The sequence below is a fragment of the Antennarius striatus genome, chromosome 20 (genome assembly GCF_040054535.1).
Source record: "Antennarius striatus isolate MH-2024 chromosome 20, ASM4005453v1, whole genome shotgun sequence".
Classification (NCBI taxonomy): Eukaryota; Metazoa; Chordata; class Actinopteri; order Lophiiformes; family Antennariidae; genus Antennarius; species Antennarius striatus.
In genome coordinates, this window is record NC_090795.1 from 12,168,433 (window position 1) to 12,180,504 (window position 12,072).

Here is a 12,072-nt window from a genome sequence, read left to right on the forward strand (position 1 = left end):
TAAAGTGCATTATTATACTGTACTATGTCTTGAAAGGGGAAAATCCATAATGTAATAATGCTCTGAAAAATCTATAGGAATGCTAACTTACCCCTCCTGATTAGAAGGAAAATGCACAAAGCTGTTAGAAAAAAATGCACCTTTTGCTGTTTTCAATACCTAAAGTGTCTTTCCCTCCCTCTTTCCCTACGAGCATATGGCAGCTCTTTGGAGACAAATTTGTCAAAGATGAAAATTTAATTAAGATTTAATTTCTTTTTACTATGCCCATCAAGTCATCCGATGCGATAACCGGATAGATGAATCATCATCCAAAGTCGGGTGCGGCATTGGGGTGGGAACGGATGCTGATATTTCTTCTTACAATGGCACGAGGAAAAGATCAGGATTTAAAAAGTGATGATGAAAGAAAAGGATGGCAGAGATAGAGGGAGGGGAAGTGGGCATCGCTCTCTGTCACAGATAACTCAGCTTTCTGGGGTGGCTGTGTCTGTCTCTCGCTCTCTCACTCCATCTATCCAAACCTCCTCCCCCCTCAACTGTCTCTCAGCCTCACTCATTCTCGCTTCCTCCCTCTGTGGAGACAGAAGGAGAGGGATCAGTTGGAGAATTAACCATGGCAGTTCATTTCACTGTAGGGCTGAGGATAGTGAGGGAGATGAAGGGCTGGTGGAGGAGGAGGGCAGTTGTGGAGGGACTCTGAAAAGTTGATTTCAAATAGCAAAAACGTATCCTCACTGTCTACTTAGAAAACATTTTAAATCTATAAAATGCACTGAAATGGAATTGAAAGGTTTTTTTTTTCTTTTTTGGTGGGTACATCCTTTATGTGCATCATTCTATGGAAAAAAATGGAATAAGACGTGAGTTTATAAAATTTCTTTGAAAATATATTTTTTTAAATCACAATTTATGTGAAGTACAAACAATAAAAAAAACCAGTGACCCTTAGAGTGGACACCCCATTAAACCACAAAACATTTTAAAAGTAGGAATTTGTTTGTTAAATACATATTTTCATACCATAGTACCTACAGATCAAGGTTTAATCCAATCCATGACTGAGCTTCTCAGTAAAACATCTTGTAAGTCAAACATTTCCCCATTTAAAATAATTTAATCACTTTAATCTGTTTTAGCCTTGTGAAAAAGCCCCCAAAATCTCTAAATTATGAAAAAAAAAAAAATGGAAAAGAATGAGATCTGGTCTCATCTGCTCCTGCATCCGTCCGCCAACTAGCGGTGGTGTCCGGAAGCAGGGCTCGTATCTCGGACTTTGCGCGTATTTCGAACAAAATATTGACAGTTACGGCTCGTATCTCAGGCAACTGAGATGTCGAGCAGCTTGTATTTCGAGGTATGTCTGTATTTATTATGTTCATAATGCTCCAAATGCTAAATGAAAAACTCCTAATAAATGCAAGATACAGCTCTGTATGTGGCAGGATTAATAATCAAAAAAATTGTCCAGTTCCATGTGGTATCTTTCGATCCATATGATCTTCACACGTTGGATGATTTGTTTCTGTTAATTTCCCTTAAGACAGCAAAGTTCAAGACAGCAAAGTTAATCTGAGATACATGCAAGAGAAAAAAATTTAAGACCAGTTTTTTAAGCATTGATTGATAGATAGATAGATAGATAGATAGATAGATAGATAGATAGATAGATAGATAGATAGATAGATAGATAGATAGATAGATAGATAGATAGATAGATAGATAGATAGATAGATAGATAGATAGATAGATAGATAGATAGATAGATAGATAGATAGATAGATAGATAGATAGATAGATAGATAGATAGATAGATAGATACTTTAATGATCCCAAGGGAAATTCAGGAAGGATTGGATTGGATTGGAACTTGGACACAGTTTAAATTTGTATCAGTCAAATGTCACCAATAATCACCAATTTAAAGTTAACTCTCCATGCAGTTTACTAACTAAATAGTTACTCTTTCTTTTTTTCATGGCTTTTAAGAGTTTATTGATGTGTGAAACTTTAATTTACCAGTGCCAATGAGTTCCCCTGTTGCCATAGATCATACATAAATGAACCTCTACTGCAGGGTCAGACAATAATTTCTTTTACAGGGCCATATGAAAAATTAAAACACTGAGTTGAACTTAATTCTGCTCAATATTAATTTACTCCAACTGTAAAATAGAGGTTTTCTGTTTCTGGTGATTTTGTGGAATAAAGTATGTCAAGACACTTGACTTGACACTCGCTTCTCTGAATGTGTGAAGTCTAATAAGATGTCCTCGTTGATTATGCAGCTAAGCAAGCAAAGCATCCAACTTCCTTGACTGTTGTTGATCAGAAAAAATTGTTGCTCTTCTATGACCAATACATTTGGTAAAATTCAAATTATAATTCAAACCATGGATGACAAATTAAGCACATAGCTTTACCTTTGACCTCTATAAAAAACATTTAGTGGCCATATCTTGTTAAATATGCAGCATTCAACCAACTTCTTTTTTTTCTGTTGGTTGACATTGTGAGCGATAGTCAGCGATCATCACTGCTCTGTTCATACATATACACGCATGTGCACCCACATATAAAGTTTTAAAAAAGGGGCGTCCCTTTAAAACTAAAAGCATTACACTTATAATATGTGCATAGCGTAAATAGTTTTTCATCTATGTTCTAATTGATGATGACGGCGATGAGAAACGATACGCCCCAGGTCTGCTCCCCTGAGTGAATTGTTATTTTACTCTAGTTTAAATGTGTTTACGCATCTGGTTCTCTTCTGTTCTGCGTGTGGCTTGAGCAAATGAATAGATTTTGCTCTCATGGCAAGATTAAGAGACACTTGTTCAGATTTAGCTGAAGCAGCTTAAGGATATGGATCTCCTTTGATCAAAGCAGTAAAAGGCGTGGACATGCAGTGGATTTTGCTGTAATGATCGTACCCCGCCTGAAAAGAGGTTCTCCATTATCCCTCCACCGTGAGTGAAAATCCTGCTTCATGGTCCCACATGAAGATGAAAAGAACCATTTCATATCTGGAAGTGACGGTCACAGCAACTGATATTTTATATGACATACAAATATCCGGCTGCTCTCTAATGAATGTATGTTAATGCAGAGCCACCAGATGCTACACAGTTATTATTAGTCCTCCAACCCAACTGGGAGGTGCTGATCATAGAAAGTAACTACACACACACACACACACACACGCACACACACACAAACAAACAAACACATTTATATTTTTGATTAATCTTCTTGTGCAGGAGGAGTAAGCTCCTTTAGATATGCTGTATCAATGGCAACAGTAAATCCCACAAGAACCCATAATACTATTGTAAAATAAACACAAGAGGTTTTTACCCAGGTTTTGTGTCACATTTATGTTTTTCTATAATGATACCATCCATCCATTCATCTTCTTGCAGATGATATGATCTAAATTTTATCATCTACCACTGCTTATCTGCCTAGCGGAGGTGGGGTACACCCCACAATGAGATGCCAGCTCATCGTGGGGCTCATAGTAATGAAAGTTATTCTGATTTTGCTGAAAGTTCTATAATTTACAAATGTGTAGTAAACCATAAAGATGTGTTGTTTGAACATGTATTGTAGGCATTAAATGGTTTAATCCGCATCATTTGACAAGGAAGAACGTATTTGTTGTGGGTGTCATTTAAATGTGAATGCAGTGAGGGACGTGTGATGGACTGCTCTGTGTAATGTGTATCTGATTAGGGCTGAGTGTTTATTCTGTGCACACATGGTTTCAAATCCCCGCGCCACCCCCATCCCCCACCACCACCCGTCACCCACTCATTTATGCTTTCATTCCTCCTTTACAGCCATTTGAATTTCCCTTTCAGCCTCACTCTCCTGTTTCTCCATTGCCTGCTGTTCTTCCCCTGCACCCTTTTTTCCCTCCGTCTTCTTCCACCTCTACCTCTTTTTGCTGCATTTCTTGGTTTTGTTTCATGCTTGCATCTCGCTGTCTCCTTCCCTCACAACTCCCCCAACCACCCCAGAGACCAAGCTTGTTTACTCTTCCACATCCCGGCTCAGTGCAGCTGTGACGGTAATCTTTCTTTCAAATATTTGTTTCTTCCATCTCAAGATTTTTTTTAACTGCTTCCCACATTGCTGCTGCCATCATCCCTACCCTGAAATCTTAAACTGCTCTTCTTCCAACCTGGCTCGTGGGCACTTTAAGACTTGCCACCTTCAATTCAGATCTACACATTGTGAGCGAGGTAGCAAGCGAGCCCAGCACTACAGCAAGGCAGGCTGTAATTTTGCTCCTGAGAAATTCAATCAAGACTCCATGCTCTGTACTTGTGTTTTTGGCAGCGTTTCTACTGCTAACCAGTTAGCAATGCCTGTCACCGTCACTGGATTCTATACAGGCAAAGAGCTCCAGATAATGATGGATTGCTATAGAATGGTGGCAGCCGGGGAAAGTAATTACCAACTTTGCCTGCAGTGGAAATCCAGCAGATAAGCCCCTTTCCTTAGCAGTCCAGGTAGCGCCAAAGTAAACAGGTGAGACACACTGAAGGTCGAAGCGAAATGGATACTGACAGAAACAATGTAATGACACCCACAGTCCTACACACAAACACACACAGGCCTACCTCCACACTAAAAACGGAATGTGCTCTCGGCAGCAAATTCTTGAAACCATAAGGCCAGTTTCATGTCCTTTTTGAGTATGTTTGCCAAAGATTCAAAGCCAGCAATGTGAAAACACTGTGTTGTTATCTGATAATCCATTAGCAAGGTTGCAGTGACAGTCTTGGATGGATGACAACATAACTGGAACCAAACCAATAGTTCCAATCCCAGAAGCACTGGGATTTGTCGCCACACAGCTCTGTGAAATGAGCGTCATTATAAAGCAGTTGATGCCCCATTTTTTTTTAATGTATTTTAATTTCCACGTTTGTACGTGTATTCTGTGTGTGTGAGTGTGTGTGTGTGTGTGTGTGTGTGTGTGTGTCTGTGCGTGCGTGCGTGCGTGTGTGTGTGTCCGTTCACACGTGCTGTCCTTCAGATCATGTTCAGTAGCTCGCACACACCTCCAAGATCATGTTCCTCACCCAGCGGCTCACAAACCATGATCCCTGCACAGCTCATAAAAATCAATGGAGCGCGCCGTCAACATAAGCAGCCCCTAATGCTCTTCCGGTGCGACAGGCCAAAATTAGATTGCAGCCGTGCTCTGTGATGGCAGGGCTAGCCAGGTTAAGGGGATTGGAAATGATGGTGATTCTAAATTAATTGATTGACCTGACATGGGATCCTCGACATCTGCTCCAACCCCACAGGTTGTTCGTAAGGCAGAAAATAATTACAGCAGGAGGCAAGAGTGTTCCAAGTCCCGTACTGAAAGAAAAAGTTGTTTGGCCTCAAACTGGAAGCAGGAACAGTTTGTCAAAAAAAATTTTTTTTTTTACTTTGAAGCTTATTAAATTATGGAAACATAAATATGTTGTAAAAAGAGAAGTAGATAAACAGATCATAAACCAAATAATGTTTCATGGGCAATGTCTTGTTAAAAATCATAACATAAATCACCTTTCTTGTAAAATAGTGTTTGTTGTTGTTTGACTTTCTATTAATACAATAATAATCTATGAAGGCAGGGCAGTAGGCAGCGCTGTTGCCTCATGTCTGCGTGGGTTCTCTCCAGGTTCTTCGGCTTCCTCACACCTCTAAATACATGTAGTTTAGTTGTGTGTGTGTGTGTGTGTGTGTGTGTGTGTGTGTGTGTGTGTGTGTGTGTGTGTGTGTGTGTGTGGGTGTGTGTGTGTGTGTGTGTGTGTGTGTGTGTGTGTGTGTGTGTGGTTGTTTACCCTTCATGTGGCTCCATCCGGACTGTACGTATTCTGCTTTTCACCCGTAGTCAGTTTTTGATCTCACCATCTATTAATACTTTGTGTCTTTTTATGGAATACATGTAACTTTACTGTAGAAATCGTGAGTATTTACATGCAGTGGTTACCTTTGCTGAATTACTTTTCACATTTAGCTACTCAAAAGCTTGTTTATTTCTTAATTACCATTAGTAACGTGAATAAAAACGGTGATAGTTTGATCAGATTGTATTCCTCTGTTTATTGTTGCATGAACACTGTTAAATAACACTAGAAAACCTGCAGAGCAAAGAGACCTACAAAATAAAACGGAAAATAATCGGACACATCTGTCTCGCTGGCTGACCCATGCACCACCCTGCTTCTGAATTCATTGAAAACAAGACGTAAAAAATCCTAACTAATGGACTAACTAATGGATTTTTTTTATTTATTTTTTTTACTGACAAAAGCTCAGGTCTCTCCTGCATTTTCATTGAAATCTATCCATTAGTGTTTCTTTACTCCTTACTCATCAGCCAATCAACACATCCTGGTGTATACATGGTGGCCCTAGTGGAGGTTAAGGTAAAATGTTTGACTCCAGGCAACAACAGTATATTCCAGCTAATACACAGGTATTAACCCTCACAATCTTTTAATAGACACACCATCAGAAATTTAGCTTCCGAATTACACCAGACATTACACACACAAGCACATATTGCAATGTGACACTCAACTGGTGCTGCTAAATCAAACTGTCCTTTGTGAATTGTGATTCTGATTGCCCTTGCACTTGTTCTTCTGTCTCCCCGTTAGCATCTGCCCAGCCTCTCGAGGTTTGACATCCATTACCATCTGCTTCTATATGCCAGCAAACCCTCCTACACTTCACAGACAGGTCACAGATTTGGCTCCTAAATATAGCTTCTAGGCAAAGATCAGAGGGAGAGTGATTGAATGACAGGAGTTTGATCAAAGTCCAGGTACACAAACACACGCACACAGTCAGGAAATCCTCATGTCTCCCCAGAGTACTCTGAGATATTTCGTGACGGCTCCATTAGATGAAAGGTCCCCACCGAAAATCCTGCACAGATGCTTCCTTGCCTCCCCAGCTTCGTTCACCGTAGGTGAGCCTAACAGAAAAGATTTGAGCGAGTGAGGAAGAAAGCAGGGTTTTTGTTTTACTTCTTCTTCGCTTGTGTATGTGGGCTCATTTCGTCTATTGGCCAGCATGCATGCTCTCCCCACGGCAAGGGTTTCTTTTTCGATTTTGCAGGCAGACTGCTTTATTGAGGTCAGGGGGTAGAGAGGAAGGGGGTGGGCCTCTGTTGGAATGGCAGATTAGAAAAAGCGTTGTCCTGAAAGCAAATTACAATAGAAATGATCACCAAAAAAAAAAAAAAACCCCACACAGCTAGTGTGCTTGTTTGCCTTTGAAGATTTTTTTTTTTTTTTAATATTGTCTTTATGACCAAATAGATTTGAATGCATTTGGCAGTCAAAATAATAATTAAGAACAGAAAGTGTGTGATTCACTGGGATGTCAAATTGATTTTCTCTGCGATTCTATGAACGTCTCCATGTCCTCAGACTGACAATATCCTGGTGTGGCAAAGATCTGGACACCATGGGAATGAGACGAATGAATTATCTGCTCAGTGGATGTCTGGCACAAGGAATTGCATGATGGAGGGATGGACAGGCAGGCAGCATGATAAGACATGTCCTCTGATGTCAGAGGCAGAGTTTGCTATCTATGGTGTCCTTTGATATAGCGTGTGTGTGTGTGTGTGTGTGCGTGTGCGTGTGCATGTGTGTGTGTGTGCTTGTGTGCGTGTGTGTGCGCACATATGAGAATTCTGTCATGTCTTTGGCAAACACATTTGAAAGACTGACGTGCAGAGAATGATCTACAACTTCTTAAACTTAAAATAATTTTTAAAAAAATAGACGAGTGTCTAACTGTCATGTCAGCTGAAAGTGTTCTCGGTGATTTTTAAACATTTTTTGTGGAGGGCAAAAATGACCTTTTCTACCACTAGCAACAAAAGGAGACGACAAAGTAAAATGAATGTAGGCATCTAAGAAATCAGAGAAATGTGAGGCTAAAATTAATAAGACAATGTATTGGTGTAAATGCCAAGCCCTCTGGTTATGTGTCATGTGTGTACGTCCCATCAAGCTGAGTCAAGATTGCTTGGGTGTGAACTCAATCAACTACAATTACTCTTGTCACCTCCAACATGAAATGCTGTGACTTGAAATTTTCTGTTTCATTTCAAGTTGTTTTCTTCTCCCCCTGTTGCAGGTATTCCTAATAACATTGGTCCTGTTAGTAAGTAAACCTTTACAAAATAACTATCTAAATGTTTGATGCACTGCTTTGCCTATCCTGTCACCCTTCACCATAAAACCCCAAACTTGGTGCCAAGTGTTCATTTCTGATCCCACACGTCCCATGAAGGATCACTCAACCACTGTCCACAAATCATTGGGGGGGGGGCAGACACATTAACTATTACTCTATCAGCTGTACCAAATGACAGGTGCCTGGGCTCTGCATAGGGAATTTCATTTGTTTCCTCTCTGTATATCTCACACTCTCTCTCTCTCTGTCCCATGCATTATAAATAAATGGCATCTAGACTTTATTAAAGCACCAAGACCTCTCTGGCAGTATGAAGTCACAGGAGGTCATTTTAATATAAGCCGCAAGCACCTCAGCTGGTATTATCTTCGTCAACCAGTAGCCCCTCAGGAGAGGGAGGAAGAGAGGTGCCATGTCTCAAGTTACCGCTGCCTGGAAGGCTGTTTGATGCAAGAACCGTAAGACTGTATTGAACAAGTCAAAGTGCATTCACAGCCTGCCTTAGTTCTGAATCTTTTTTTTTTCATTGCTCTGCTCTTACTTCTATTCCTGGGGCACCATTGATTATCAAATTGACCTTCCTGTGTTATTCTGGAAGCAGGTAGGTTAGCATGCATAGTTTCAACAAACCAAATGATCAAATTCAAAAACAATGAAGAACACAACAGAAATTAAAATTGTGCAATCACGAGCTGCATTTTTTGATTAGGTGCTCTATGCTAACATGTTAGTATACACTGGGAGTCTAGCATCTTTTTGTAATGTCTGACAACTGGCCCAGAGTAGTAAGATATCATTGGCTGCAATGATGCTGTTTTATATTTTGATGCCTAAAAAAAAGTATTAGTCATTATCAATTTATTTACCCAACTTTGACCAAGAAAGCAGATTGCTACATAGAGGTTATTTACAACTACTTACCAACTGGTTGAAAGGAATATTTTGACTTTCTAATGTCTGCTTTTACAGTTTTGTCATGTTAGAAAGCAAGATCGATCTTTGAAAGTCTTAACAATGACATATGAAGCTTGGTTTATCTTAATTTAGCATAAAATCGGAGCAGCTACCCAGGATGTAACTTAGGGTTAAAACAATAAATATTATAATAATATAATAAATATTTGGGACCGCATTTAAGTTATAAGTTAAATAGCAGTGGGTTACTGTCAAAAGTGTCATAAAGACAGATTATTCACACTAAGGGAACATCTCTGAGTGGCACACAGTTCCCATTTTTTCATGAATTTGTCAAGTAAATACAGACATTACCAATGCACTCATTCCATTCTGGTTGAAATGAGTCACAACACTGCTATTTTGTATGTTGACCCATTTGAATGGCTCTGATTCAGAAAATGGTAGGATCACCGTCCGCTGTTTAATGTCACTATGGCTGCCATCAAAAAGGGTCTGTTCTTCCCAAATTGGAAGTGGCTCTTATTTCACTCAGAGCACTTTGAGTGAACAATATCTGAACTATTCTGAGAGGTGCTAGGGCCATCACTGTGGCTCTTTTGAGTGGGTCACCCATCACGCTTATAACCAAGAAAATGAAAGAGACGCTTGTTTTAGGTCTGTCCATCTGTCTTCATCATAAGAGAAACAGAAAGCCCATTTGTGGAAGGGGACTGGCCAGAAAAACTAGTTACAAAGCTTTTGCTTTAGCTGCTTAGCTAATATCAGTCTCTCACAATCTTACCGGCCTGCCAATGCCAGACAAAAATCTCTGTGTGGACATGAGCACTAAGGGGCACATGGGTGACACATTAGCACTAAGACGATGATTTGCAATCTTCCCAATTTGCGTAGTGTGACATGGGGCAGATTTTTCTCGGGTGTTTTTTAATCAGAAGTAGCTTATGTGGTATGTGAACACTGCTTGTAAAGTCTGATCTAATGAGTCAGAAATGGACATGTGGCTCCAAACCAACTCCCCCCTTCTGACCAATCTTGCCCTGTTTACCTCCTTCACTCCCTAGAAATTATGCTTCCTTTCCATGCATGGCCTGAAAAGACTTAAGTGTGTACTTGCATGCTCTGTATACAAGCTGTATGTACATGCATACATATTTACATCAGTCCTCTCCGCCCCATCCTAATGCAAGGCCAGAGCATGTCCAAAGGCTGTCCTCAATATTTTGTAGAGAGAGTGTGCATGCTGACAAGTGTGTGAATGTGTGTGTGAGTGTGTGTGTGTTTGTGAAGGGCTAGGTGATGCAGAAAGCACACTCTGACAAACTAAAGGCTTTATACTTCTCACACACATTGACTCACAGGTACTTAGAGTTCTTGCAAATGCCTGTCTCGTCACAGCAGCAACCTCACAGAACCCGATGCAAAACTTAAAGCTGTAGACCAAGAGGATGAGGTTGTGCTCAGCGCTAAACTAATTTCATGTCTGCCTTATTAATACAGTAGAAGTAGAGTAGATAAAATGGTTAGGCTGTCCTTGAGCTTGCTAAATGAACTAGAAGAAAAGCAATAGCAGAAAAAAAGAATGCAGCACACTTTTCACGTTGTTGTTGGAAGGTAATTGAATTCTTTATTGACTTTTTCACAATTCTATTTCAAGTCTATTAAGCCAGGCAGAATTGCCTAATGTGGGCCATTAAAATGAAATTAATATTTTAAAAACAATTCCGGCTGTGCAAGTCTGCATTTCATTATGTCTATGGCATTGATTAAAATCCATCACCACTCATTTAGCTCGCTTTACCTGAATATTCCCCATAACAAAGTAATTATTGGAACCCAGATGTGTGCTACATCCAGTCTGTTGCCAATGCAAAGTAATTAAAATTAAAGTTACTTACAATTAGTCATTTTAGATCTGGACAATACCTTTTGCTGATACCTTTGTTGTTATTTTGTCATAGATTAATTGTTCATCTCTTTGTAAGTCGTGTTTTTTCAGCTTCAACACTGATATTCGATGAATGTAAACTTCAAATAATAAAGCAGCACCTCACAATTTCAAAGATATAAAATTAATTTTGAGTGTTTGAGTGGTGCGCCCTCTTTGTTAAGCTTTTTATTTGTTAATCTGTCAGTTTCAAAGAGGCTCTCATCGAGTGACTCAAGTGACTTAAACCCACCGGATGTGTTTTTCTCATCAGTGATGCCAGGCTCCCCGAGCAAAATCAATTGTGAAACATTTTCAGGGGAGATTACAAAGAAAAGGTTGAGATGAGAGATGCTGAATGAGAGTCTTTTGTTCAAGCTGTTTTCAAAACCAATAACTGATCATGATAAGGGGGTTCAAAGTGATTGTCATGTACAAAGCTAATGGAATATTTCATCCCAATGCAATAGAAACGGTTTGAAATACTCACTGCATCATAAAAAGAGTCAGCAGCCCTACTCTCTCTTCACACATGGTTAGGGTAAAGGGCTTCTCGCCAAGACACCGCTGGATGTTAATTATCTGAGATTGCATGATTCATGACGACACTAACAAAACGACAGGAAGATCAAGTGAAGAGATGAAGGGCCACGATGAGGAAACATATCCATGTTCCTCCCTTCGCTTGAGTCTTCTCCATTTTCAACCGCAAGTATTTCCCTGACACGGAAATACCGACTTGTATGTAATTATGAGGTTATGCTACCCACGACAGTCCGTCAACTCCCAACAAGTCCCAACACCTGCCATTATTTATTCATTGTTATTCTTACACCAGAAATAAACTGTAATTAGATATTGATTGCATAGTCGATTTGATGAATTAAACAAAGTACCCCCCAACTTCTTAATTTGATATATGCAGTTTAGGCTTGCTTGTATTGATCATGACTTTAATACTAACGTTAGGATGCTTTTATGTTTTCTCTTCAGTTTTCCACTCA

General features: G+C 39.7%; 1 protein-coding gene across 13 annotated transcripts in view; it reads left to right on the plus strand.

Moving 5' to 3' along the window:
- ntng1a (netrin g1a) overlaps nt 1-12,072 on the plus strand; it is a 100,544-nt gene that overhangs the window by 74,675 nt on the left and 13,797 nt on the right. For all 13 annotated transcript variants that reach the window (XM_068304422.1, XM_068304419.1, XM_068304424.1 and 10 more), the window contains exon 5: nt 8,167-8,193. In XM_068304422.1, coding sequence (XP_068160523.1) covers nt 8,167-8,193 — 27 coding nt within the window. The remainder of the gene's footprint in view (nt 1-8,166; nt 8,194-12,072) is intronic.